This window comes from Bos grunniens, chromosome 3, assembly GCF_055505025.1.
Source record: "Bos grunniens cultivar Pamir isolate PY7600 chromosome 3, Bosgru_T2T1.0, whole genome shotgun sequence".
In the NCBI taxonomy this organism is placed as follows: Eukaryota; Metazoa; Chordata; class Mammalia; order Artiodactyla; family Bovidae; genus Bos; species Bos grunniens.
Genome location: NC_141167.1, coordinates 113,533,522 through 113,559,355, shown reverse-complemented (window position 1 = coordinate 113,559,355; position 25,834 = coordinate 113,533,522). Strand labels below are relative to the sequence as shown.

At 48.9% G+C, this 25,834-nt stretch overlaps 4 protein-coding genes and 1 long non-coding RNA gene across 9 annotated transcripts; 2 read left to right on the top strand and 3 right to left on the bottom strand.

Annotated features, from left to right (window-relative positions):
- Nucleotides 1–5,491: 5,491 nt before the first annotated feature.
- LOC147376905 (uncharacterized) lies at nt 5,492–6,948 on the bottom strand. The gene is made up of 2 exons (XR_015161276.1): nt 6,809–6,948; nt 5,492–6,505 (listed from the first exon to the last, which is right to left on the bottom strand). It is a non-coding gene; the product is annotated as an uncharacterized LOC147376905 (long non-coding RNA).
- Nucleotides 6,949–7,011: 63 nt separating this feature from the next.
- NR1I3 (nuclear receptor subfamily 1 group I member 3) lies at nt 7,012–12,326 on the top strand. Of its 2 annotated transcripts, none has more exons than XM_086393737.1 (9): nt 7,012–7,183; nt 7,474–7,613; nt 8,151–8,281; nt 9,420–9,589; nt 10,019–10,158; nt 10,381–10,526; nt 10,622–10,738; nt 10,921–11,026; nt 11,782–12,326. In XM_086393737.1, the coding sequence occupies exons 1-9, from the start codon at nt 7,043–7,045 to the stop codon at nt 11,909–11,911; spliced, it is 1,221 nt and encodes a 406-aa protein (XP_086249863.1). In that variant the 5' UTR covers nt 7,012–7,042; the 3' UTR covers nt 11,912–12,326. The 2 variants fall into 2 exon arrangements, with proteins under 2 accessions (XP_086249863.1, XP_086249864.1); XM_086393738.1 differs by lacking the exon at nt 7,012–7,183 and adding an exon at nt 7,189–7,319 and having other exon boundaries at nt 11,782–11,911.
- Nucleotides 11,174–15,629, bottom strand: TOMM40L (translocase of outer mitochondrial membrane 40 like). Of its 4 annotated transcripts, none has more exons than XM_086393739.1 (10): nt 15,553–15,629; nt 15,092–15,341; nt 14,734–14,801; nt 14,344–14,436; nt 13,957–14,154; nt 13,705–13,810; nt 13,393–13,515; nt 13,202–13,278; nt 12,906–13,008; nt 11,174–12,768 (listed from the first exon to the last, which is right to left on the bottom strand). In XM_086393739.1, the coding sequence occupies exons 2-10, from the start codon at nt 15,204–15,206 to the stop codon at nt 12,629–12,631; spliced, it is 1,023 nt and encodes a 340-aa protein (XP_086249865.1). In that variant the 5' UTR covers nt 15,207–15,341; nt 15,553–15,629; the 3' UTR covers nt 11,174–12,628. The 4 variants fall into 4 exon arrangements, with proteins under 4 accessions (XP_086249865.1, XP_086249866.1, XP_086249867.1 ...); XM_086393740.1 differs by having other exon boundaries at nt 13,957–14,058; XM_086393741.1 differs by lacking the exon at nt 14,734–14,801.
- A 2,615-nt stretch (nt 15,630–18,244) lies between these two features.
- APOA2 (apolipoprotein A2) lies at nt 18,245–19,500 on the top strand. Its single transcript, XM_086393743.1, has 4 exons — nt 18,245–18,277; nt 18,430–18,505; nt 18,765–18,897; nt 19,266–19,500. The coding sequence occupies exons 2-4, from the start codon at nt 18,454–18,456 to the stop codon at nt 19,381–19,383; spliced, it is 303 nt and encodes a 100-aa protein (XP_086249869.1). The 5' UTR covers nt 18,245–18,277; nt 18,430–18,453; the 3' UTR covers nt 19,384–19,500.
- Nucleotides 19,501–22,314: 2,814 nt separating this feature from the next.
- On the bottom strand, nt 22,315–25,604 carry FCER1G (Fc epsilon receptor Ig). The gene is made up of 5 exons (XM_086393744.1): nt 25,407–25,604; nt 23,471–23,562; nt 23,276–23,308; nt 22,837–22,857; nt 22,315–22,671 (listed from the first exon to the last, which is right to left on the bottom strand). The coding sequence occupies exons 1-5, from the start codon at nt 25,453–25,455 to the stop codon at nt 22,609–22,611; spliced, it is 258 nt and encodes an 85-aa protein (XP_086249870.1). The 5' UTR covers nt 25,456–25,604; the 3' UTR covers nt 22,315–22,608.
- Nucleotides 25,605–25,834: the final 230 nt, after the last annotated feature.

The window sequence follows — 25,834 nt, the reverse complement described above, 5'->3', positions numbered from 1 at the left end:
CTCCTCCTGCGCTCAATCTTTCCCAGCAGCAGGGTCTTCCTTCCACTGTGTAAGGAAGTTTACATATGTTAATTTATTTAATTTTCACAACAAACTCAGCTAGTGGGTATCACTAACCCCTTTTTCCAAATAAGAATAATGAAGTTCAGAGAGTTTAACCTACCAGGCTACAACCAACACAGATGTTTTTCAGAACTGGGCTGGGACAAGCATGATGGAAGAGGGCAAGGACATGAGTTAACCCTGAAAACCTGTCCACCGTGGCTGCCACGGGCATTCTGCAGCACCTCCCAGTCTCAGTTTGCTCAAAAGGAGAGACCCTGGAACTGGGGGAGCATTTCTGCATTCCTGCACACAGAAGAGCACAGTCAGAGATGTGTGTTCCTAAAGCTACTCCATCTCAAAGAATGGCAAGGTGAACTCCTCCAAGAATAAGAAGGCTCAGGGCCAGGGAATTCCTGGAGAGTCCAGTGGTTAGGGCTCCATGCTTTCACTTCCAAGGGTGAGGGTTCATTCCTCAGTTGGGGGAAAAAAACAGTTCAGGGCAATTCCTTTGCCCAGGTGAAGGGCAGCCCTCAGCCAGAGAATCTCTCCTCTAGCCTGAACTCCTCCCTAATCAATACTGATCTAGGAAGAGGACATCAGCCTCCCTTCCCCAGTCTGGGAATGGCCCAGCCTGATGATATCTGACTCTCATGGAACTGGGTCTCAGTGACATCAAATATTTAGGAAAGGAGCAAAAAAAAAAAAAAGAGAGAGAGAGAGAGAGAAAGAAAGAAAGAAAGAAATTCAACAAGCAAGAACCAGAGTCAAAATTTGAACTTAGGTCTTATGACTCCAAACTCCATGCTCTTTGTACTTTTGCATGTTGGGATAGTCACCAAGTTAGGTTATATAGGATATGCTAGTTTGTGGGAAGTTGACAATGATTTCTATTTTGTTTTATTTTTTCCATTTTTACTGAGCTACAATTGACATATAACATTGTATAAGTTTAAGGTGAACAGCATCATGATTTGATATGTACATATTGAAAAACGATTCATCACATAATTATAACTTTTTTCCTTATAATGAGAATTTTTAAGATCTTCTCTCTTAGCAATCTTCAAATATATAATACAGTTTTATTAACTACAGTCACCATGTCATGTATTACAACCTCAGAATTTATTTAGGTTATAACTAGGAATTTGTGCCTTCTGACCAGCTTCACCCAAAGACCCTTTCCCCCTAACCTCTACCAACCAAAAATCTAATCTCTATTTCTATGAGTTTGAGTTTTTTTTAGATTCCACATATAAGTGAGATCATACTGTATTTGTCTTTTTCTTATTCTGTTAGCATAATTCCCTCAAGGTCCATCCACGTTGTCACAAATGGTAGAATTTCCTTTTTTTTTAATGACTGAATTAAATATATAACATATCTTAAATGGATATAATATGATACATATATAATATTGTATATGTATATAACATATATATTACATCTCCTTTATCCGTGTATTTATTGATGGCCAGTTAGGTTGTTTCCATGTCTTGGCTATTACAAATATGGCTGCAATGATCATGGAGATACAGATAACTCTGCGATTTTGTTCCCTTCAGATATGCCCCTAAATGTGGAATTGTTGGATCACATGGTAGTTCTATTTTTAATTTTTTGAGGAACTGCCATCCTTTTTCCACAATGGTTGCACCAATTTACATTCCCACCAACAGTATACAAGGTCTCCTTTTTCTCCACATCCTTACCACCAATTGTTATTTCTTGTCTTTTTATTTTTAGATTTTTTTTATTGAGGTATAGTTGATGAACAATATAAGTTTCAGGTGTACAATATAGTTCAGTTCAGTTCAGTCGCTCAGTCGTGTCCGACTCTTTGCAACCCCATGAATCCCAGCACGCCAGGCCTCCCTGTCCATCACCAACTCCCAGAGTTCACTCAGACTCACGTCCATCAAGTCAGTGATGCCATCCAGCCATCTCATCCTCTGTCCTCCCCTTCTCCTCCTGCCCCCAATCCCTCCCAGCACCAGAGTCTTTTCCAATGAGTCAACCCTTCACATGAGGTGGCCAAAGTACTGGCGTTTCAGCTTTAGCATCATTCCTTCCAAAGAAATCCCAGGGCTGATCTCCTTCAGAATGGACTGGTTGGATCTCCTTGCAGTCCAAGGGACTCTCAAGGGTCTTCTCCAACACCACAGTTCATAGTAGTTCACAATTTTTATATTTCTTGCCTTTTCATGATAGTCACTCTAACAGCTGTGAGATGACATCTCAATTGTGGGTTTGATTTGTATTTCCATAAAAATTAATGATGTTAAGCACCTTTTCATGTACTTGTTGGCCCTTTGAATATCTCCTTTGGAAAACTGTCTATTCAGGTCCTTTGCTCACTTTAAAATTGGATTATTTGGGGGTTTTGCTATTGAGTTGCATGGTATTTTGGATAATAACCTCTTATTTTGGATAGTAACCTCTTACCAGACGTGTAGCTCGTGAATGTTTTCTCCCATTCATAAGTGGCCTTGTCATTCTGTTGTTCATTTCTTTTTCTTTGCAGAAGCTTTTTTTTGTCTGATGTACATGTTGTACCATGCATGCACAGTCACTCAGTCATGTCCTACACTTTGCGGCCCATTGACTGTGACCCGCCAGTCTCCTCTGTCCATGGAATTTTCCACGCAAGATTCCTGAAGCGGATTACCTTTTCCTACTCCAGGGGATCTTCCAAAGCAGAGATCGAACCTGAGTCTTTTACATCTCTTATATCTGCATTGGCAAGCGGGTTCTTTATCACCAATGCCACCCGGGAAGCACAAATTGTACTATTAATACCTGTTTTTTTTTAATTATTATGTTGCTTATACTTTAGGTATCATAAAGCTCCATTTTAGACATACTGAATTTGAGATGCCTATGTGACATCCAAGTAAAGTCATCTAATAAACTACTGGGTATAGTAGTCCTTGCACAAGTTATTTACACTCTCTGACCTCAGTTTCCTCATCTTTAAAGGGGTGATATTACCTATCTTTTAGGGTAAATATTAGTAAGGATTCTTACACAGTACACTGCTCATAATAAGAACAAATTAATGAAGCAATATCTATAATATGAAACATGATCTTTACCACACAAGTTAGAGTTTGATTATACATTTCCTTGTAAGAGCTGGGAGTTCCATTTATTTATGCAGTCTCCGTAATCAGACAGTAAATTCCTTGATAATAGGAACCCTCTCTTTTCTCCTTCCCCATAGTTCCTCACCACAGAGTGGGTACCTAATAACTTAATGCTAAAGGAAATTGGCAACTGTGAAAGTGGATATGGGCCCAAGCATGGAAGGCCCTACACTCCTTCTGCAGTCTCTACCCCAGTTGGTGGTACCACTGTTCTCTCAATCACCCATGCTAGGAACCTGGAGTCATCTTTAACTCCTCTTCCTCTTTCTCAACCCAGACATGCCAGTTATCACCAAGTTCCAAGTACTTCACCTCCCGTGTATTTTTCAAAACCCTCTCCTCCACTATATCTTCCCACTATCCTAGATCAGGCTTATCAGCCCTGCATCTACTGTATGGCAAAAGTTCCAGCTGGTTTCTTTGCCTCCAGTCCTGCCGGGATCCATCTTCCAAACAGTTGGTAGTTACATATCTACAGTAGATCTGACCATGTAATTTCCCATTTAACCCTTTAAAAGCTTCCTGACGGACTTAAGTTGCTATCTCCAGCACACAGGGTCTCCCATGAACCAGCACTGCCTACATCCTAGCCTCATACCCCATCTCTCTAGACTTCTCTCTTCCCACTCCAGTCTGAAATGTTATGCTCCAGCAAGAAAAGCCTGTTTGTGGTTCTACCATATCTACTTTATTGTATCTGGCTTCTCAAACTTCTCAGGTTGCACCCTCTACCTGAACTACCTTTTATTTTTTTATCTGGCTAACTCCTCATTATCCTTTAAAAATCAACTCAGTTGTCATTCCTCCAGAAAGCCTTTCCTGCCTCCTTCTCAACACCTCTTTGCCAAAGCAAGATTAAATGTCCCTCTTCTGTGGTTCCATAAAGCTCTGTGCATAGCATCATCAGTGATTTGATTATATTTCTTTTTTTTTTTTGCCTCACCACCCAGTGGGATCTTAGTTCCCCTGCCAGGGACCAGACCTGCACCCCCTGAATTGAAAGCATGGAGTCTTAACTACTGGACTGCCCGGGAAGTCTCTGGTTATATTTCCTTATATCTATTTAAAGGTCTGTCTCCCCACTCCGCACATTTAAACTCCACAAGGACAGGAGAGCATCTTATTCATCTTTTTTTCCCTTGGGCTTTTATTCATCTTTTTAATCCCTGCTGCTGCTGCTGCTAAGTCACTTCAGTCGTGTCCAACTCTTAGCAACCCCACGGACTACAGCCCACCAGGCTCCCCCATCCCTGGGATTCTCCAGGCAAGAACACTGGAGCAGGTTGCCATTTCCTTCTCCAATGCATGAAAGTGAAAAATGAAAGTGAAGTCATTCAGTCGTGTCCGACTCTTAGCGACCTCACGGACTGCAGCCCGCCAGGCTCCTCAGTCCATGGGATTTTCCAGGCAAGAGTACTAGTGTCTAATATATAGGAGATTCTCAGTATTTGTTGATTGAATGAGTTAGTGTAAATTCTCACAATAGTCCCACTCAAGCAAAGATAACAACAGATGCACACACATACATATGCAAGGACCAGATCCAAGTCTGTGCTCTCTGGAACTCAGCTTACTTCAAACTGCAGTAAGTTATACATAGTTGAATGTTGCACCTACTTGAGATGAAGAGGACCTAAACAAAGCTCTTTCTAAGCCAGTCTCTTCTAAGTGTATTTTTATGGTTCTAGCCTGCATTTGGTTTTTAACTCATTGTCAGAGCAACATTCGTTATAATTTATTCCTTAACTGAAGAAACGAACAATATGACAAAAAGAAAAAATGCTGTATTCTAGTAGGAGAAGACTATATAAGCACAGGAACAACAAACACCCATGGGGATGTGCACTGAGATCGAACTTTCAAGGTGAAGGATTGAGATTTGTACCTTATTGCAGTGTTTGCATGATCAGATTTATCCAGCATAGATTTACCCAACATGTTACCCATCTCCAACACATCCAAATAGCTTTGGAAATTATTTTTTTTCCATTCATAAATTTCGGAGAGAGTGTTATATACACACTTATTCTTTTCAGAATTTTTACTTTTTTATTTGCTATTTTTAATCAACGGTGGTTGATTCTGGTTTCCCTGGTGGTTCAGTGGTAAAGAATCCTCCTGCCAATACAGGAGACGTTAGATCCCTGTGTTAAGAAGATCCCCTGGAAAGGGAAATGGCAACCCACTCCAGTACTCTTGCCTGGGAAATCCCATGGACAGAGGAGTCTGGTGGGTTACACTCCATGGGGTCGCAAAACGTCAGACATGAGTCACCAACTAAACAACAACAGCCACAGTAGTTGATTTACAATATTGTATTGGTTTCAGGTGTACAGCAAAGTGATTCAGTTATACATATGTCAATCTTTTTCAAATTCTTTTCCTCTTTATATTATTACAGAATATTGAGCAGATTTCTCTGTGCTATACTGTAGGTCCTTATTGGTTATCTATTTTAGAAATAGTCATGTGTATATGTCAATCCCAAACTCCTCATTTATATTTCCCACCCACCTTTCTTTTCCCCTTTGGTAACCATAAATTTGTTTTCTATGTCTGTGAGTCTGTTTTGTCAATAAGTTCAGTTGTATCATTTTTTTAGGTTCTGCATATAGGCAATAACATATGAATTTGTCTTTGTCTGACTTACTTTACTCAGTATGATGATCTTCAGGTCCATCCATGTCGCTGCAAATGGCATTACTTCATTCTTTACAATGGTTGAGTAATATTCCATTGTATATATGTACCACATCTTCATCCACTCATCCGTCAATGGACATTTAGATTGCTTATGCCTTGGCTATTGTAAACAGCATTACAATGCACACTGGGGTGCATGTATCCTTTCAAACCACAGTTTTCTCTGGACATACGCCCAGGAGTGGGATTGCAGTGTCATATGGTAGCTCTATTTTTAGTTTTTAAAGAAATCTCCTTACTGTTCTCCATAGTGACCTCACCAATTTGCATTCCCACCAACAGTGTAGGAGTGTTCCCTTTTTTCCACACCCTCTCCAGCATTTATTGCTTGTAAATTTTTGATGATGGCCATTCTGACTGGTATGAGGTGATATCTCACTGTAGTTTTGATTTGCATTTCTCTAATAATTAATGATGTTGAACATCTTTTCAAGTGCCTCTTGACCATCTGAACACATGCACACTTTTTATACTTGCAAAAATATTCTTCAGTATTTATGGAGCACTAGACAACCATAGTGAAGGCTCCTACTTCTGATTCTTAAACTTATTACTTAGAAGTCCTTCATCTTGGCTCCATACAGGACCAGGTACATAATTTGCAGGGCCCACTGAAAAACAAAAACGCAGAGCCCCTTTTTCAAACATCATTAAGAATTTCAAGCCAGTAGAAATAGCAGAGCATTAAAACAAGCCCAAGATCCCTCTGAGCACAGAGCCTGTGTGACTTCATAGGCACACTCCCATGAAGCCATCTCTGGTGCACAAGTCCCCAGATCAATCCCAAATACCTCTAACATTCTAGAAGCCACTCTGATTTAATTCTCAGCCCTCCCTGCTTCGGAAGTGGTGCCTCTTCTAGCTCTTTATACATAAGCTCTTAATTAGGCCCCAGTCTCTTTTGAAGAACTCACCTTAGAGGAGCAGTGTACAATTGTTATGCCTATTCTTTTACTGTGGACACACCACATGTGAAAAAGCTTGTTGTCTCCCATTCTCCCTTCATCCTCTCAGCTTGTCCCAGAATCCAAATACAGAGGAGGCTGCAGATCTACCATGAAACTCGGCAGTCGGGAAAGTCCCTATGGATCTGATAAGGAGCAGTTTCTAATGAGTCATGAGGTCCCCTCCTGCCAGGGTCCCTCCCCATGTGCCAGCAGCCAGCACCATGGGCATGCCGGGAAAACCTCCCACCCAAGTCTTTGCCCTGGGTCCAGAGTCTGTGCCCCATCCAGGTAATCGCTGAGAACAACAGAGGCTACACACAGCAGACGTTCCTTGTTTTCCAGGTACTGAGGGCCATAATCCCTCACTCTAAACAGCTCCTGAAATCAAGCGGAAAGCAGGTCAGAGGGGGAGTCTGGGGAGAAGAACCCAACACCAGATTCTGTGGCCTGCAGGCTACATGCTGTGTAAGAGGAGCAGGTAGGAAATCTCTCGGTGGGCAGAGATTAAAAGCAATGAAGTGCAGATAGTGCAGGGGGTCAGGCCCAGGGTAGGTTTGGGGAGAAGCTCTGCAGAAGGGGGGTCGAATGTCAAGGGGGGTCCAGAGCTGACTGCTAACCCCTCCCAAATTCAGGGGCCTGCGACAGCCACCCCAATACCTGAAGCCATGGCCAGTGGGGAAGACGAGCCGAGGAACTGCGCAGTGTGTGGGGACCGGGCTACAGGCTACCACTTCCATGCCCTGACTTGTGAGGGCTGCAAGGGTTTCTTCAGGTGAGAACCTCCTCCTCAACACAAACAACCTCCCAAACTGCCTGCCAGACAGCCTTTAAGCCTTGGCACATGCTAGGGCTTGCCCGGCTACAGCACTCTTGCATCTTGGAACCTAACCATCCTATAGCTAGCATGTGACACGCTGGCAACCTCAACACTGTATAAACATGTGGCAAAAGAACAAAGGGAGGCAGAGAGTGTGTCCTCTGGACACAGCCCCTGAGTCAAGTGTACTCACTACCTGCAAAGCACCAAACTAGCCCAGTTTATAGAAAGTATAGACTCCTGACTGATTCTGTGCCCCATGGCAATGCTTGAGATGTACTGTGTCCTCCCTACCCCTAGGGACTTCTGGACACAGCTCAGATTAGCCCATGTCCCCATAGATTCAGGATTTTAGTTCCCCAACCAGGGATTGAACCCGGGCCCTTGGCAGTGAAAGCACCAAGTGCTAACCACTGGACCACCAGGGAATCCCCACCATAGATTCTTTTGGGACCGTATCACTGTAGCCCCTCACAACGTCTGTCTCCACAGGCGAACAGTCAACAAAAGCACCAGTCTCACGTGCCCCTTCGCTGGAAGCTGTGAGGTCAACAAGGCCCAGAGGCGCCACTGCCCTGCCTGCAGGCTGCAGAAGTGCTTGGATGCTGGCATGAAGAAGGACAGTGAGTTGCCCCCTACCATCCCAAGAATCCAGTGTCCTCCCCTGACCATGCTTTGCCCTTGTTCCCACAGCATTATTCTCCACCTGGAAGGCAGAGTAAGCTTTTTGAAACAAGTCAGACAATGTCACTTAAGATCTCCAAGGGCTCCTCATCTCTCTTATGGTCCATGGTCTCACAGTCCCATGTCTGCCATCCACCTCTCATATTTTTCCTACTCTTTCCCCTTGCTCAATCCATCCCAGCCACACTGATGGCAATGCCATTCTCAAACACACCAAAGTACGCTCTCCTGGGGACTTACGTAACTTACACTTGCACTTGCCATTCCCTCTATCTGGAATGCTCTTTTCCTAGGTATTCTTATGGCTTGCTTTTTCTCCTTTATCTCTCAAGTATAGTGCCTGTTACTTAGTAACTACTCAACTCAGTGCCAAGTAATCAGGTTCAGCCCCCCAAAGACAATGTAACTTGTAATAAACTTAAACTAACAGAAACCAGCTTGCCTAAGTACACTCAGCTGAAAACTGGAGAGTCAGTATTCACCAGACCCTTATTTTCTTTGTGACATCACATTACTTTTCATCATGGAGTAGTAGAAAAGAAACTGTAGAAGTCAAAAAATCTTGAATCCAATCTACATCACATAAGTATTTCGTGACCTTGGCCCTGGAACTAGAATGTCAGCCTCTCTCTGTTTCTGAAAAACATGGAAATCACACCTGCCCTCTCTACCCATAGGATTATTTCATTCACTGAGACCTAACCTCAGAAGCTTTGAAATTATAAAGCTACTGCAACATAAGGTGATGTTTTTGGTATCACAAGCCCTCCCTCTTCAATATTCCCCCAGAAGCCGAACATCTCCTAATACTTTCCCCACTTTATTGTCCATCCTTCCTTTCCCTCCCACAGTGCTGTTTTCTGCCACAGTGTCCCATGGGTCGGAGCAAATGTTACAGGAATCCCCTACCACCTGGAGCCTCTGGGACTCCAGTCGAGCCCAAGGAAATGTCAGGAACTCTCCTCCCTCCTTGTGTCCACTGTGCAGAGTGTCCAAGGGTCCCAAGCCAGGGGCTGGCAGAGAGAAGTGCTCTCTGCTGGTCTCAATAGCTTTGTCACATCCCTTCCCCGGGCACAGTGATCCTATCGGCAGAAGCCCTGGCATTGCGGCGAGCAAGACAGTCCCAGCGACGGGCACAGCAAGCATCGATGCAGCTGAGTAAGGAGCAGAAAGAGCTAGTCCGGACACTCCTGGGGGCCCACGCTCGCCATGTGGGCACCATGTTTGACCAGTTTGTGCAGTTCAGGGTGAGCATTTATAGGATTCAAGATGAAATAAGACAAAAGGGTGTCCAAGGAGGCTGGCCCGAGGGAGGGGACTGTGTGCCATGCCCTGATAGAGGACAGAACTTCTCCAGAACCCCAGCCAAGGCAGACTTCTCAGCCTGGAATCCTTCCAAGATAAAACTGTTGGGTTAGTCGCTTAGTCATGTCTCACTCTTTGTGACCCCATGGACTGTAGCCCACCAGGCTTCTCTGTCCATGGGATTTCCCAGGCAAGAATATCGGAGTCGGTTGCCATTTCCTCCTCCAGAGAATCTTCCCAACACAGGGACTGAACCTGGGTCTCCCGTATTGCAGGCAGATTCTTTACCGTTTGAGCCATCAGATAAAACTAGAGAAACCTAAAAGAGACCCCTAGGACTGGGGCTCTCACTCAGGCTCTGATCTCTGCAGCCACCAGCTCATCTGTTCACCCATCACCAGCGCTTGCCCACCCTGGCCCCTGTACTGCCCCTGCTCATGCATTTTGCAGATGTCATCACTTTCATGGTACAGCAAATCATCAAGTTCACCAAGGATCTGCCCCTCTTTCGGTACGTGACCCCTCCCTGTGCCTTTCAGGAAGAAATTGCTCCAGTAAATTATAATCCCACTCCATCAAAAAAAAGTCACTAACCAAACTAACCCATCCCTCAGCCCTTTCCAGTAGCGGATCTTGAATTCTCAGCTTGGCTTTTAAGCATCTCAGTAAGAACTGGGGGTTCCTCTCCCTCTCTGAAGTTCAGCCTAACGTGCAGGTCTCCTGCTCCTCACAGGTCCTTGCCCATGGAGGACCAGATCTCCCTTCTCAAGGGAGCAGCTATAGAAATCTGTCATATTGCACTTAACACCACTTTCTGTCTCCAAACACAAAACTTCCTCTGTGGGCCTCTTCGCTACACCATAGAAGATGCAGCACAAGGTGAGATGGTGCTCGGGCAGCAGAGGGCATGCATCCCTTTGGTAGGGTATGTGGCAAGGTGACCCACAGGCTCCTAAGCCTAGTATCTCCCACAGCGGGGTTCCAGGAAGAGTTTTTGGAGTTCCTCTTTGGCTTCCATAGGACACTGCGCCGACTACAGCTCCAGGAGCCTGAGTATGTGCTCATGGCTGCAATGGCCCTCTTCTCTCCTGGTGAGCATCCTCCAAAGCCCAGAAGCTTTCATTCTACCACCTCTGCCCAAACTCCCAGCTCCCTCAATCCATCCATCCAGGCCTTGTAGTCTTCAAACCTGTCGAGTGGGTCTATCCCAGTCTTGGCTCTCCAGGCCACCCACAACCTCCCATCTTATCCTTCCTCACTCCCTATGTTATAGACCGGCCTGGAATAACCTGCAGGGAGGAGATCGATCAGTTGCAAGAGGAGATGGCGCTGACTCTGCAGAACTACATCCAAGGCCAGCAGCCACGACCCCGGGACCGGTATGGTGGGACTGGGCACGTGGAGGCTGGACCAAAGGAGTTAGCGTGAACTAAACTCAGGATGAGTACTTTTACCAGGGCCCCTGGGGATCTAGTCCTTCCCTCCCATTTCACAGAGTTTCGGCATTCAAATTGCTCCTACTGCTGTTTCATCTCACTTTTTCCAGATCTTTTTATTCAGCAGAGATGCAAAGTGGTAGCTCACAGGCTCTGTGTAATAGCATTCCTGAGATTGATGACATCCATCACCTCACCAAGCCAACTTCTCCAGACTAAAGCCATCCTATCAAGAGTCTTGTTCACTCTCTTGGCCCTTCCTCTCCTCTCCATTGGTCCAATTCCTTTACTTTTTCGTTCCCCTTGAAGTTATGGTCATTCAGTTTCATGGCCAAAGCCAGTCCCTGGTTCCACAGTCCATGAGCTAACCAGGCTCTGGGGCACACTCCACTTCTATTTTGCTTATTTCTCAATGTGCCAGTTTGATCAGAAGAGGGTTATAATACCATAGAACACACCCACCTTCTAGAATCTGCTCTACAAGGCCAGATCCACACAGCTGAAGATCTGTCACTTGGCCCTTTGGGCTCTGGGTTCAAGACAAACAGCATGGTGAGAGAAGTCAGTGTCACACAGAGGCCCCTTTGGAACTTGGTGTTCAGACCTAGCTTCACTGAGAGGCAATTCAGGGGGTCAGGGCCTCAGGACAAGACTCTTAGCTGCCTTATTTCTCTCCTCTTTCCCTGGTGACCACAAAGGTTTCTATATGCAAAGCTGCTGGGCCTGTTGGCTGATCTCCGAAGTATTCACGATGCATTTTGGTACCAAATCCAGAACATCCAGGGACTGTCCACCATGATGCCACTGCTCCAGGAGATCTGCAGCTGAGGCCCAATCTACCTCCTTCCCCAGCCCCACCTGGACACGTTGGACTGGAAAGGGGAGAATCCTGGGGCCAGAGGTTGGAGACAGTAAACAGGGAGCCCATTGGTTGCAAAGAAAGATTAAAGCAGTAACTGCCTCTTCATGCAGTAATAGGGAGAGTGAGGGGTGGCTGTGGGGACAAAGTTGTTTTCTGGAAGCACAGAAGATGCGGAAGGAGGAAGCCTCAGAGCTAAGAGGTAAAGAAGCTCCTTCCGGGAACAGGTGGGCCCCACTTTCTGAGGTCAAAGATTGAGCCCTTCAGCCCTTCTTTTCCCAGTTTGGGAAACTCTGGGATGGAACACAGGATGGGGAGTGAATCCCATGCAGATTTTTCTGCTCTGAAAAGAAAGAGGCTAGGAGCTTTAATCCACAGAGAAATAAAGGAGGTGGTAGTGAGGAGAGAAAATTCAGCCAGACATACCCCTTAATTCTTCTCCTCTAGTCCAGAGCCATAATAGCATGGGAAGATGATACTGGACTGATGGCAGAGGTGGGAGACTCAACCACTGCCTCAGCAGCTGCCCCGTGGCAGCTCCAGTTCTGAGGAGGTTGTGGTCCTGTCCCCACTCTGCTCCTGGGACCCAGAGGTCACCCAGCAAGGTGGGCTCTGGAGAGGGCTCTGGCCCCAGGACACCTAACTCAGAGGCTCCAGCTGTTGTGTGGGCTGGCTCTGGGATGACCTCAGCCCACAGTGATGCTAAAGCCACAGTGGAATCTGTTGCGCCAGTGATTAAGGAAGGCTCCGAGGGCGAGGGTGACAGGCAGGGGGGGCATCTTCTTCTCCAGTACAGCACCCACACACCAGTTACTATCCACCAAGCCTGATGGGGAAGAGAATACACACTATGCTATTTAACAGGGCTTGGAGAAAGGGGTCAGCGGATTCAAGGTAACACTTCCCTCCCACTGCCTGCCCCAATCCCTCAGCACCTCAGAATATCATCTGAACAGTTCTCACCTCTAAATACCATGTTGGCCTGGGGCAGAGTCAGGTGGTAACCAAAGGAGAAGGTTGTGTCTTGTAGCCTTGTGTTTGCTTCAAACTCCACTCCAACCTGAACCTGAGAATGGAGGGCGATGATGGGAGACGGATCTGTCTCAGTGAAGACAAGAGGAGTCCTGACAGGGGACCGGCAGAATGAAGGCACGCGTGAAATGTATACGTAGTGTGGGCAGGAAAATCAGCAGGTCAGCAGCGCCTGCAGGGGTCCGCAGGGGCCTGCTGGGGGAAGGGCATGGGGTCAGTAGACTCACCTGTTCATTCGCCCTGTGGTAATAACTTGCATGGGCCCCACCTGATCCCACATTCAACGTAGCTACCCAGTGTACAGCTGTGAAAACCAAAGTACAAGAGACAAAGAGCGTTACTGCAGTAGAACACAGGCCAGCATCTCCAGCCAAGGCCAGAATTGCCCTCCCCCTCACTATTCTTCCTCACCCCATACCCGAGTACTTCCCAGCCAGTGTCAGGATGGCCCCCTCTTCGCCTGGCCGCCGGTGATAAACTAGCTCTCCTCCCAGCACCAGTCGATGAGTGAGGCTCTGCAGGAAGTGAGCGACCACGATCACTGCAGGGGAGTGGGGAGACCTGGAGTCAGTCATAGAGATAGGCCTGCTCTCTCATTCCCAATGGCTCCCACCCCAGCCTGCCCCCAAAGTTTTTTCTCTAATCCCTGAACTGTACAGACATGCAGAGGCATAGTCAACATGGGCAGGTGGGTGGCCAAGACCAAAAGAACCCTGCACCCATTCCTCACCTGATTCCCCAATGAGGTCCGGATTTCCTAGGGTTAGAGTGGCTGTGTAGTCATCTCCCCGATACTCGCCATCGAACTGCCAGGTCAGGAACTTGGCCTGCTGCGTCTAGATAGGGAGGGCAAGAAGTAAAAGCTCCCGCTCTCCTTACAATCACTGCTGCCTCTACTGCTGTCCCTCAGCCACCAGAGCAGAACACTCGAGGAGGAGAAAGAGGAAATGCCTCAGTGGATGAAGGCGGGAACCCCGGTCACCTGAAAGACAGCCTTGGCTCGGAGCCGCTCCGCCAAGAGGAGCAGGACCTGGGCGTTGAGGCTGCCACCGCTGTCCATATCTCCCACCACAGTGGGGAACACCTGTTGAAGAGTGTCCACAGTCAGTAACACCGAGCAGAGGGGCACCTCTCGGCCCCAGTCCAAACGTAGGATTTCTTTAACAGTACGCAGCACCCCCTAGTGGAATCACAAAGACAAACTCTCAACCCATCACACAGATAGGTTTCCCCACCTTCTCCCATTCAGAAGAAATGCAGAGGACATACCCTGCCCATTCTTCCCCATAACAAACACATTTCTTCCTCCTCTACACCTGAGTCCCAACTGGCCTTTGGGGGAGATAACCCAGGTCAGTGGAGCCCTCACCTCAGTGGGACTAAGTTGCCAGTCCCCTGCATAGGCCGCATGAAGATGATAGCCTGGCAAACCCAGAGCACTCATGTGCACAGTGTGGGCCACCTGAGGAAAGAGAAATCCATGGAGAAGACGGCATTCCTGCTCCATTTCAATCCCCCATCCTACCTTCATCTATTCCCCATCCAGCAGGTCTTTTAAGAAACCCAAACATTCCAACTTATACAGAGGGTCGCCAGATTAAAAGCAACAAGTCCCACAGGCAAAGGAAGTCGAAAGGGCCCCATATCCCTCCTCTTTTGTCCCATTTAGCCTGGCTAAGGGGGGAGCACGAAAGGAAAGGAAAAGATCCAGGGACAGGCAGGGAGGAATAGTGAGGAGGGGCCAGAGAAGTGGGGGCACCTGGAAATGGCTGCTCAGAACCTTGTTGACAACGAGCTTCACTCCCTCCATCTGTGCTGGGAATACATCTGAAGGGAGGGGAGGGGGAAGGGAAGGAATAAGCAGACAAGGAACCCCACCCCACGAAGTCGTCTCCCCTTTCAATCCCACAGAAGTGCTTTGGAGGAACTGACCTCCTCTCAAGTCCTGCAACAGGAAATGCTCCACTCCATGGGGGCGCCTGATCCTCCCTGAGGCTGCATGCCCCAACTGTGATCTCCCCTTTTCTGCTCCCATCGCTGGACACCCAGCACTCAAGACCCCGCCCTTCTCTGCCCCTTCAACTTGAGACACTCAAATGCCTTGGGTGTCTTCTCACCTTTGCATAGCCGGTGCAGCTCATCAAAGCTCCCAGGGTTGGGGAGAGGTTCCTCTCGACGGGGGCTCCGGCGGGGCAAAGCCCCCATAGGTGCCAGGCCCAGTGTGTTCCCCATTTCAGTAGAGAGGTCAGGGAGGGGCCGGGGTTCGCCTGAGAAAGGACGCTGTTGCTCCCTCTACCCTCCACGGGCCCCACCCCCCATTATCCGGCTCCCCAGTCCCAGAAACTTCCACATAGTCCGACGCTAGACCTGGAACAGGAAAAATAAGGAGAGAAGGCACCGGTGGGGAGCTTGAACCCCAGGCACACTCCCCTTTCATCTTTAATCCCGCTGCCACCCTTGTGACCTCCCCCACTCTCTAATCCTAGTCTCCACTACAGATTTCACCCAGCTTCCTAGTCTTTCTACTCTTCATTCCTAGGCCACATGGCGAGGCTTGCAATGAGGCAATAACCCTTACCTTCTCAGACCATCATGCTGCCCCTTTCCCCCAGGCACACCCCGGTCATCTTGATGGGGGCAGCCATCTTGAGTGATGGCAGAACTGCGGCTTCACGCTGCACCCCCAGCGTGGTCATGGACGCCATCTTGGAACCGGGCGAAAAAAAGATTTCAGAGACCCAACCCTCCTTGATTGGGCTCCGCCCAATGGATTAAAAAAAAAAAAAAAATGAAAAGGCTGCTTGGCTGCCGAGCATTGGCCAATAGGAGAGGAAAACGCAAAGGAGTGGCCGACCTTACTTCCAGAGAGCTCCAACTCCGGCACTGCAGGGACAGGCGGTACTTGATTGGTTAGGTCCTTGCTGCTGCTGCTAAATTGCTTCAGTCGTGTCCGACTCTGTGCGACCCCATAGACGGCAGCCCACCAGGCTCCCCTGTCCCTGGGATTCTCCAGGCAATCTACTCAAATAGATGGCGTTAGATTGCCCTGCCTCTCCAAGGTCGGGAAAAACCTTCTAGCTAACAAGACACTAGAGGGAGCATCTTGGGGCCTGAGTCACTGAAGTTCCCTCCACTGTGTAGCCTGGAGACATATAGCCTGTGAAAGGTGGCCCAGGGAAGACTGACTACTTCTTTCGAACACTGATTCATATCTCACCTAGGGGCCCCGCCCCAACCCAGACCCATACGAACCCCTGGGGACTCCTCTTCGCAGTCCTTCACAGTACACAGTTCAGTTCAGTTCAGTCGCTCAGTCGTGTCCGACTCTTTGCGACCCCATGAATCGCAGCACGCCAGGCCTCCCTGTCCATCACAAACTCCCGGAGTTCACTCAGACTCACATCCATCGAGTCAGTGATGCCATCCAGCCATCTCATCCTCTGTCCTCCCCTTCTCCTCCTGCCCCCAATCCCTCCCAGCATCAGAGTCTTTTCCAATGAGTCAACTCTTCGCATGAGGTGGCCAAAGTACTGGAGTTTCAGCTTCAGCATCATTCCTTCCAAAGAAATCCCAGGGCTGATCTCCTTTAGAATGGACTGGTTGGATCTCCCTGCAGTCCAAGGGACTCTCAAGAGTCTTCTCCAACACCACAGTTCAAAAGCATCAATTCTTCGGCGCTCAGCCTTCTTCACAGTCCAACTCTCACATCTGTATATGACCACAGGAAAAACCATAGCCTTGACTAGACAGACCTTTGTTGGCAAAGTAATGTCTCTGCTTTTGAATATGCTATCTAGGTTGGTCATAACTTTCCTTTCAAGGAGTAAGCGTCTTTTAATTTCATGGCTGCAGTCACCATCTGCAGTGATACACCCTCAAATGAATTCCACTCATAGGTACAGCTCTCCGTAGGAAAAGGGACCCACCCTCCCTCCTGGAGGTCCAAACCTTTTAAAGTTCACCCAAGAGTCCTCTCTGTAGAAAGGGAATGGATGTGAGAGCTTGGGGTAGAGGAGCAGGGGCTGCAACCTGAGTTCCAGCAGAAGTAGTCCCTGAAACACCTGACCTCTGAAGTTGATTCTTCCTCCCCTGGTTTGCTAGGAAAGAAAGAAAGTGAAAAGATTCCCTAGGCAGAGTTGGCAAATAAAATTGAGAAATATAGGCTCCTGCCCTCAAATGCGCTCCACTCCAAAGCCAGGGACAAATCAGTGGAGCTCCCTTTCAAGCACTAAGTGCTCCACAGGGGAATAGTTGAAGATAGAATAAAATTTCTTAGGCTCTAGTCGCCTCCCCTATTAGCGCTCACATCACCACTCCCATCTCTCAGGAAGAGGTCAAAGGATGAAAGATACAAGTACTTGTGATCTCTATTTAGCTGATTTCACCCAAAGGCCTTGGGCCTGGGAAATGCATCTCTGTCCTCCCTCACAATCAGGACAGGGACAAGGGCCAGGACCTTGGTTGGAGGGATGTTATGGCCCCTGCTGACTTGTATTGGCTGACCACTGCCTGGACCTGATAAGAGAATCGAATGCCCAGAGACCTTCAACCTTTATCCTGCCAGAGCACGCCAATGATGGGGGGGTGGGGTGGCGGGAGGGGGTGTGGTGTGGGCAGCAGCTGCTCTCTGAATTTGTTTTACTGGGGGTGGGCTTGCTTGCTGATCTGCACTCAGGAAGGTCATTCTGGTTCTAGTGTTTTCTCCCCCATCTCATTCATTACACATTAACTCAAAAGAGTACAGAGTCAATCACACCTGGCCTCTGGCCCTAATCCTTATTCTCCTAACCTGCATTCCCCTCACCCCTGTCCCTGATTTTATCGCCTTTTTTCTGTCCCCCAATACCTCTCCGTCAAGTTTCAGTGAATGGGGGTAGGGTTGGGAGATGAAATTTACCCATAATGGTACAAAGATACCAAGGGCTGAGGTCGTTAGATCTGATACATCAAAGTTTTCCAGGAAAAAAGAGAAGAAAACCCTAGAAATCCTGCTTACTGAAGGATTCGGATCCAAGGACTACTGGTCCCAGGCCCCAAAGGAATGAATCTTGAATAGGACTAAAATGTATCCCCTTGGCATCCATTAAGTCCCTGCCTCCAACCCCATCACCAGGCATCTCCTATATGCTGGCCTCTCCTCCCCCCACTTCTCTAACTTGTTTACTCCAGCATAGTTCCTGCCCCACTGGACTCCTCCAAAGTCCTTATCACCTGATGGGGTGGAGTGGGGAAGCAGAGAGATATATAGCCCCTTCCTCCTCAGCCAGGCCACACACAGACACAGACACAGCATCCCTGACCAGGTACAGTAAGAGATTGAGAGGCGAGGGCGCGTCCACAGACTTCAGGCAGAACAAGGGAGCCAAGTTGGAGGGGACATGTAGGGAGCGGGCCGCGGGGGAAGGGGGAAGCCCATGCAGCGTCAGTGACCTCCCCTGCCCCCAACTGTTCGCAGGCCACTTTCCCTGCCGTTAACACCATGAAGCTGCTTGCATTGACTGTGCTGCTCCTGACCATCTGTGGCCTTGAAGGTGGGTGTGAGCTGAAGAGGGGTCCCAAGGAGGAGAAGGTGCCCCGCTGTCTGTGCTGCTATGCCCAGGTCTGGCAACCAGAGAGCTGAAGAGGAAAATCATCCCCTCTCTAAAGCCCAGAAAACCCATCCAAAGACCTGGAGTTGGACACCTGTTCAGGGAGAGGGCTGAGAGCTGAGGCTGAATCCTGGCAGAGATGTGGGACTCGTTGTTGGGGACTCAACTGAGAGAGCGTGTGTGTGTTTCTGTGTATGTACAGGGGCTCTGGTTCGGAGACAGGCCGAGGAGCCGAATCTGCAGAGCCTGGTCTCTCAGTACTTCCAGACTGTGGCGGACTATGGCAAGGACCTTGTGGAGAAGGCCAAGGGCTCAGAGCTTCAAACCCAAGCCAAGTAAGTCTCAGCAAAGGGAGTTCAGTGACCAGGGGGCTGTGGAGAGCAAGAGGGGAAGTTGGGAGATCCCACAGAGCACTGAGCTCAGGGGTGGGGGGCTAGGGAGGATGAGGTTTAATTGTAGAGGAAATGCCATTATCATCCTACACATCCCTCAGACCTCTTCAACAGGGAGGGGCAGCAGGAACTGGGCTTCGAATTTCTCTCTCTATGGTCTGTTCCTCTGCCCGGTTGAGAGCTTGTCTCCCCTCCTGTCTGTCTGCCAGGACAGACCAGGCACTAGGGTTTGGGGCCTCGGGTCTCACCTCCCACCACAAGAAGGCCAGTACCCGTCCCTCGCCCTCACTTCTAACCCCTCACGTTGCCAGGGCCTACTTTGAGAAGACGCAGGAGGAACTGACGCCCTTCTTCAAGAAGGCTGGGACTGACCTGCTTAACTTCTTGAGCAGTTTTATAGACCCCAAAAAGCAGCCTGCCACCCGCTGAGGTGTGCAGATACGGGCCTCCCACCCCTCGCTCGCCCCTGGCACACCCGCTGGCCAGGCCTGAGGTGCCTCTCCCTGCCCACTCCTTGTTTTCTACAATAAACTTTGCAGGAGTTAAGTTGTGAGCCTGCTGTGTTTGGGGATCCAGGAGAAATAAGGGTCGCGGGGGAAGAGTAGGACTAAGAACAAAGAGAAATCTGCTTCTAACAGGAAAGGGATTTTGGTGTGAAGGGGTGGAGAAAGGGTTGACGAGACCAGTGGTGGAAATGACAGGCTGGGAGGTGCTGGTGACTCTTCTCCAAACTCAAGGAATCTTTTCACAGGCCTGGGAACGACATAGAGACTTTGCCTTGGACATGGTACCTTGAAAGGCACGAAAGATTCATTATCTGAATCCCTAGACTCCTAGAGTCATGGGAAATGAAAGCACCCCTCAGAATTTCCTCTACCACACTATGAAGAGGAGAAAGCTTCCCCAAACGAGCCCAGAGGTGTCACCCAAGGCCCCTCCCCTCCATTCTGAGCCAGGGGACACTGTGCTTCTCCCCTGAAAAGAAAGTGAAAGTCCCTCAGTCGTGTGCAAATCTTTAATTCTCCAGGCCAGAATACTGGAGTGGGTAGCCATTTTCTTCTCCAGGGGATCTTCTCTACCCAGGGATTGAACCAAGGTCTTCTGCATTACAGGCAGATTCTTTACCAGCTGAGCCACCAGGGAAGCTTTCCCTAGAGGTGCTCTAATCCTTCCATTTAAAACCTCTCACTTAGACCCCTGTCTGCAGAACACTCATTCCAAGTATCTCCCCCACTATTGAAAGTGAAAGTGTTAATCACTCAGTCATGTTCAACTGTTTGTGACCCCATGGACTGTAGCCCACCAGGCTCCTCTGTTCATAGGGTTCTCCAGGCAAGAATACTAGAGTGGGTAGCCTTTCCCTTCTCCAAACCCAGATCTCCTGCACTGCAGATTCTTTACTGTCTGAGCCACCAGGAAAGCCCCTCCCTTACCATTATCTGGGTGCTGTTCATAGAACTGGCCTAAATTCTCGTGGCTATCTTAGAGCCTAGAGCTAGCAGACGTGATAGCCAGTTAAAGGCCTGCCAGTTCTCCAACTTGGTGGACATGTAGGACTTGAGAAATTCTGGTAGCTGAGATAACCTGGCTTAAATCAAAATGGAATGGAAGTCAGGCTGGCCTGATGCAGGAGATTCACAATCCCCAAATGGGAAAATGGGCATTTCCAATAAAAGCTTGTTTATACTTTATCTTTAAAATATTTACTTCCCTACCCTAACTCATTCTTCATATCTCATCTGAAACCACCTTTCCCAAGACATCAGAAATGGCTCCAATGTCTTCTATATACTTTTTAAGACTTTTATTTTATATTGGAGTATAGTTGATTACCAATGTGGTGTTTCAAGCACATAGCAGGGTAATTGTGTTATACATATTTCATGTATCTGTTCTTTTCCAAATTCTTTTCCCACTGAGGTTATTATAGAGATTGAACAGAGTTCTCTGTACTGTACAGTAGGTCCTTGTTGGTTATCTATTTTAAATATAGCAGTGTGCATATCTCCATCCCAAACTCCCACTCTATCCCTGTCCCCCTCTTCTGTATATTAATCAACCTCTTCAGTCTGGCCTTCTAGCCCCTTACCACTCAAAATTACTTTCTTCCCCTTTCTTTCTCAGTATCGTTTTCCCCCCACCCCCCAACATGTGGTAAAACATGCAGGGACAGAGATCTGTCCCTCACTTGCAAGATGACCTTGGACACGTTAATTAACTTCAAAGAGCTTGAATTTCCTCACAGGGCTAAAGAGTGGATCAAATGGTACAAGCTGGAAACACTGAAAAGTGTCAGTCACCATGCAGTGCAAAGTGCTGCCCAGCACGGGGTGGAGGTAGGGGGAGATGGGGGTAAGCCTGGAGACCTGGACCCATTTGCACAGGCCTGCGGGATCAGAGGTAGGGCTGACATCAGATGGGACTCAGATACTGCCACAGAGTCCTGCCTAGAAACAGGACCGGCACTGACAAGGGGCACCCCTTCACTACCCACCCGTGCCCTCAGAGGAGCTGGCCTCCTACCCGGACCCGACTTGTTCCCTTTTGCCTTATTTGCTCACATGCTCAGTTGTGTCCGACTCTGTGACCCCTTGAACTGTAGCCTTCCAGGCTCCTCTGTCCATGGGATTTTTCGGGCAAGAACACTTGAGTGCGTTGTCATCTCCTCCCCCAAGGCATCTTCCTGGGCCAGAGATCAAATCCAGATCCCTGTGCCTCCTGCTTTAGCAGGTGGATTCTTTACCACCGTGCCACCTAGGAAGCCCTCCCCTTTGCCTTACCCTCCTCCACCTCCAACCTGGCCCCCTGAGGTCCGTCTTACCCCAGAATCCACAGAAAACATCTTCCATTAAACCCTCCATTGGGAGTCTCACATGCGTTTGTCACACCATCCCTTCTGCACGTTTGGCTTTCCAGCTCTGCTAATGCCCATATGCATGTGTATTATGAGATGTGCTTACTCTGCTCCCTGTAGCCCACTCTGATCTGGGTTGGTGACTATCGGGGGTTGGACAGCCAGGCTTGCCTGCAACCCAACCTTGTTCCCGTTGTCAGGCACGGAGGGCCATGCTGGGTGAGAAAGTCATTTCCTGGGTTTGACTGTTCTGAATGTGCCTAGACTCCCAACACATTACTCCTTGCTCCAGCTCCATGTTAGAGAACCTGGGGGTCAGGAGTTTCTTCATTCCCCCAGTTACAGTCAGCATTCATCCCTCAATCAAGTAAAACAACCCTGAAGTCTATTAGACTACGAGCTCTGGCAGGTCAGGAACCGAGTTTGCCTTACTCGAAATGGTATCTTCAGTATCCAGCCTAGGCTAGTAGAGGCTGAATAAATCTTAAATGAATGAATGAATGGAGTCCAGTCTATGGTGTCTTTATTGATGTTAGTCCCTTCCCACTGTTTAGTAGGACCTGGGGGTGGGGAAGAGGGGAAGGGTGGCACAGAGGGGTGAGACTAGAATATACACATCAGTGAAGAGCATCTGAGGTCTTTGACGAGGAGGAATCACTGGTGATTATTAATGAGGGGCAGAAGGTCATTACAGGGGTAGGGTCAACTGGCATTTATGGTGGGGAGGCGTATGTGATGCCAACCACAAGGGCTGGGAGGAGAGCGTTTGAAGGAAGTGACAAAGGGCATCTGTTCTAAAGCTATTGTGGTGGTTTCTCATGCTTCAGGGTCTCATAAGTCTCCTGGGTCCGGGTGCTCAGGCCCTGGAGATAGAGGTCAAAGGACAGTCAGGAGCTTGAGCCCATCACTGGGCTTCCTAGCCACCCCTGCAGGCTCCACCCCTTCCAAAGGTCACTCAAAAGCCCACCCTCTTCTGCTGACTTCCTGGACAGGGAGTCCAGGTGGTGGGGGGAGGCAGGTTCACTTACCGTGTAAATGCCATCTGATTTCTGTAGAGGCAAAAGGGGCAAAGCATTAGAGACCAACATGTCCCACAGGACCCCTCAACATCTTGCTCTCCCAGGGAGGTACTTGGCCAGAGGTGACTGGTTCCCTCAGGCCACTCTGGGGCATGAACGCACATTTGCCCATAACACTACCAACACACATACATACACAACATTCAACTCTCTCATGTACTCATTGTCAGTCTACACTTGACTCTTCCTCATTGCCTGCTGAATATTTTACTTGTGACTTGGCTAGCTGGCAGGGTAGGTAGGATGAGGTGGGAGGGGGTCTCTGAAGCTAAACAGATCAGCACCTGAGTCCCATGCCCCGCCCCAGAGACCACAGACCCCAAGGCTAAAACCCTAGAAGGGCTGAGTCTGAAAAATTGTTGACACCCCTTTGAGGGTGGGTTCATACCTCACTGGCTGTAGCTGCCTTTCGCACCTGCAACTGGAGGAAAGTCATTAGCAAAGGTGAAGTTAGTTGGCCCAGCTCCCCCTCCAGACTTCATGGGGGAACTTCAAACCCCCTTTCCCCCTTGCCTTGAAGCCATGCTGCCACCAACCTCCCACTTCTCCTTCCAGCCCTCAGCCCACCCTGCCCCTGCCTTACCTTGAGTCGGCAGTAGAGCAGGGTGAGGACAATGCCATACAGAAACAGGATGGCATCCAGGATATAGCAGAGCTGAGGCTCTCCCAGGGCCGCTGAAGGCAGAGAGTGCACGCATCAGGTCAGGGGCAGCGGGGGAGATCTGGTGCTCAGAGGAGAGAAGGGAAGGGCTCTGGGAGGTCGGACGGGGCCTGAAGGAGCACCCTCCAGGGGAAGCAACTTCATCTTCCTCTCTGGATTCCTGTTTCTCTTACCTCTCAGTTTTCTCCCTCACCCTAGGGTAGGGGTAGGACAGGAGTGTGAAGGGGTTCATTGTGATGCAACTTATAGTCTCTGAGAGTTGACAGCCTTCCCCTTTTAGCCCCCAACCAACTTTTTAGCACTGTGGGTTCCTCAGGCACCACTGAGCACTTCATAGCCCTCAAGGGACCCATTTGTGTTCACTGGGCTGAAAACCTCAGCCCAGAGGGGTAAAGTGAGGGGAGGCAGTGACAAATTTCAGCAAAGAAACCACAGGGGTGTCTTTGCTAAGTCCTGTGACCTGTGGCTGAGGGCTGGACAGGAAGGATGTGAGCTGAGGAAGGGAGGGAAGGCAATCACTCTATTATTGGTCATCTAGCCTCAGCCACACTGCTTTCCCCCCTCGCCACCCTCATCCTGAGACACTTAAATACATAAAAACAAGGTGCCTGCTTTCCTTGGCCTTATGGATACCGACGGCTCTACACACAAGGTCGAGTGAGCGTCTCGGCCCAGGCTCAAGGGGACGACTACGAGCAGTATGGATTCCGGCTCCGGGTACTCTGCCCTGTTACTCACTCTCGGCCACCGAGAGAGGAAGTTTTGTGCAATGAAAAAAATCAAATAACGTCTGAGCTCCAGCCTCTATCAGCTCCGACCCCTATCAGAAGAGCTCGTGAGCATGTGATATGCCGGTTAAGTGCGCTTTATGGTGTGACATTCTTTCACACACAGTGTTGCATAAATCTCAAAACTACCCCTCGACGGAAACATCATCGCCATTTTGTAGATGACGAAACCGAGGCCAAGGAAAGTAATTCTTCAGGGCCACAGAGTTAAGTGACAGAACTTGAATTCAAACCCAGGTTTTCCACTTTTAAAGCTTGCGCCCTCTCTTTTATGCCTCAGTGGCCCTACTGCCTCATCTTATGGCAGCGGACTGGTCCCTCACTTAGACCTTCCCTCCACCTTCACAGCTGGGCTGGTGGAAGTCCATCCCACTCCATCTTTTTTAATTTCCCCACTTCCCTTTAAGTTTCACTAACCTCTTCCTCCCCGAACCCCAGCTGTGACCATCCTGTCTTAAAAAAACAGACAACTCCAAGAGAGCAAGAAGAGGTCAGAGAACGATGGAACCTCAGAACTACAGAGACCTTCCTTTTCTGCCTCAGTATTTCTCAGCTGATGCTCCCAGCTCTCTAGACCTGAGCATCGTGTGCTGCCTGCCCTCATTTCAGCTGTGCCTTACTGAAAACCCCTTAGAGGCAGCAATTGTGTTTAACTATCCTTGCCTCACCCCTAAACACAAGGACAGCCCCCTGCCTTCCTAAAGGGGGCTTTATAATTGTTATTTAACCAGCTAGAGATCAGTTCCCAATGGACAAGACCAAATGCACCCCACAGAAAACGCTCATCATGGGAAATGGAAGCTTCCCCCCGGACCAGCTTTTCACGTCATAGAACCACTCCTCTGCCAAACTGAAGCCTTATGGTGTATTAGCCCTGAAAAAATAAGAAGGGGACAAGAGGGAACAATTCCTGTGCCCTGATGGGGACGGGATGGGACCAGCCTCAGGGTCTCTGTGTCCACCTGCCCCATGCCAGCCTCCATCCGTCTGTTCCCGCCTTGTCCCTCAGACACATGCCCTCGGTTCCCACCCTGGAGCCCAGCTCCCCGTCCCTCATCAAACCCTCTCACCTGCTTGTTCAACCAAAAGGAGTAAGAGCAGGAGCACCGCTGGGATCATCCTGGCCAGGGGCTGAGGGGCTGAGAGCTGGGGATCTGACGCTCTGCCGGCACTGCGCAGCTGTGCTGTGAGCAGCTCCCTGACCACAGAGTTCCCCCCTTCCTGCCACGCCTTCCTCCGAGCTCTGGCCCCTTCCCCTTCCTGCAAGAGAAAACGAGCAGCTCCCGGAAGGGCCAACTAAGGAAGGGAGCTAGGAGATCTGAACTCTCGTGCCTCCGTCCTTCAGTGACCAAGCCCCTGTCACCATGGAAAGAGGGGACGCCTGTGCTTGGGAAAGGCTATCTAAGAAAGGCTATCTAAACCCACCTTCTCACTCCAGCCCTGTCCAGAGACAGAATGGTGATAAACTGCCCCTCAAGATTCTCTAAGACCCCATGAT

What these genes read in the sequence shown, in the direction of transcription:
- NR1I3 (XM_086393737.1), top strand. Translation starts at nt 7,043, where the DNA reads ATGTGCCAGCAGCCAGCACCATGGGCATGCCGGGAAAACCTCCCACCC. An exon ending in AGACGTTCCTTGTTTTCCAG is followed by an intron (nt 7,184 to 7,473) that starts GTACTGAGGGCC and finishes TCCCAAATTCAG; the next exon opens with GGGCCTGCGACAGCCACCCC. An exon ending in CAGCCACGACCCCGGGACCG is followed by an intron (nt 11,027 to 11,781) that starts GTATGGTGGGAC and finishes GTGACCACAAAG; the next exon opens with GTTTCTATATGCAAAGCTGC.
- TOMM40L (XM_086393739.1), bottom strand. Translation starts at nt 15,206, where the DNA reads ATGGGGAACACACTGGGCCTGGCACCTATGGGGGCTTTGCCCCGCCGG. An exon ending in TTCTGAGCAGCCATTTCCAG is followed by an intron (nt 14,437 to 14,733) that starts GTGCCCCCACTT and finishes CTCTTTCCTCAG; the next exon opens with GTGGCCCACACTGTGCACAT. An exon ending in GGCCAACATGGTATTTAGAG is followed by an intron (nt 12,769 to 12,905) that starts GTGAGAACTGTT and finishes CTTCCCCATCAG; the next exon opens with GCTTGGTGGATAGTAACTGG.
- APOA2 (XM_086393743.1), top strand. Translation starts at nt 18,454, where the DNA reads ATGAAGCTGCTTGCATTGACTGTGCTGCTCCTGACCATCTGTGGCCTT. An exon ending in GACCATCTGTGGCCTTGAAG is followed by an intron (nt 18,506 to 18,764) that starts GTGGGTGTGAGC and finishes GTGTATGTACAG; the next exon opens with GGGCTCTGGTTCGGAGACAG. An exon ending in GAGCTTCAAACCCAAGCCAA is followed by an intron (nt 18,898 to 19,265) that starts GTAAGTCTCAGC and finishes TCACGTTGCCAG; the next exon opens with GGCCTACTTTGAGAAGACGC.
- FCER1G (XM_086393744.1), bottom strand. Translation starts at nt 25,455, where the DNA reads ATGATCCCAGCGGTGCTCCTGCTCTTACTCCTTTTGGTTGAACAAGCA. An exon ending in CCTTTTGGTTGAACAAGCAG is followed by an intron (nt 23,563 to 25,406) that starts GTGAGAGGGTTT and finishes CTCTGCCTTCAG; the next exon opens with CGGCCCTGGGAGAGCCTCAG. An exon ending in AGGCAGCTACAGCCAGTGAG is followed by an intron (nt 22,858 to 23,275) that starts GTATGAACCCAC and finishes TTGCCTCTACAG; the next exon opens with AAATCAGATGGCATTTACAC.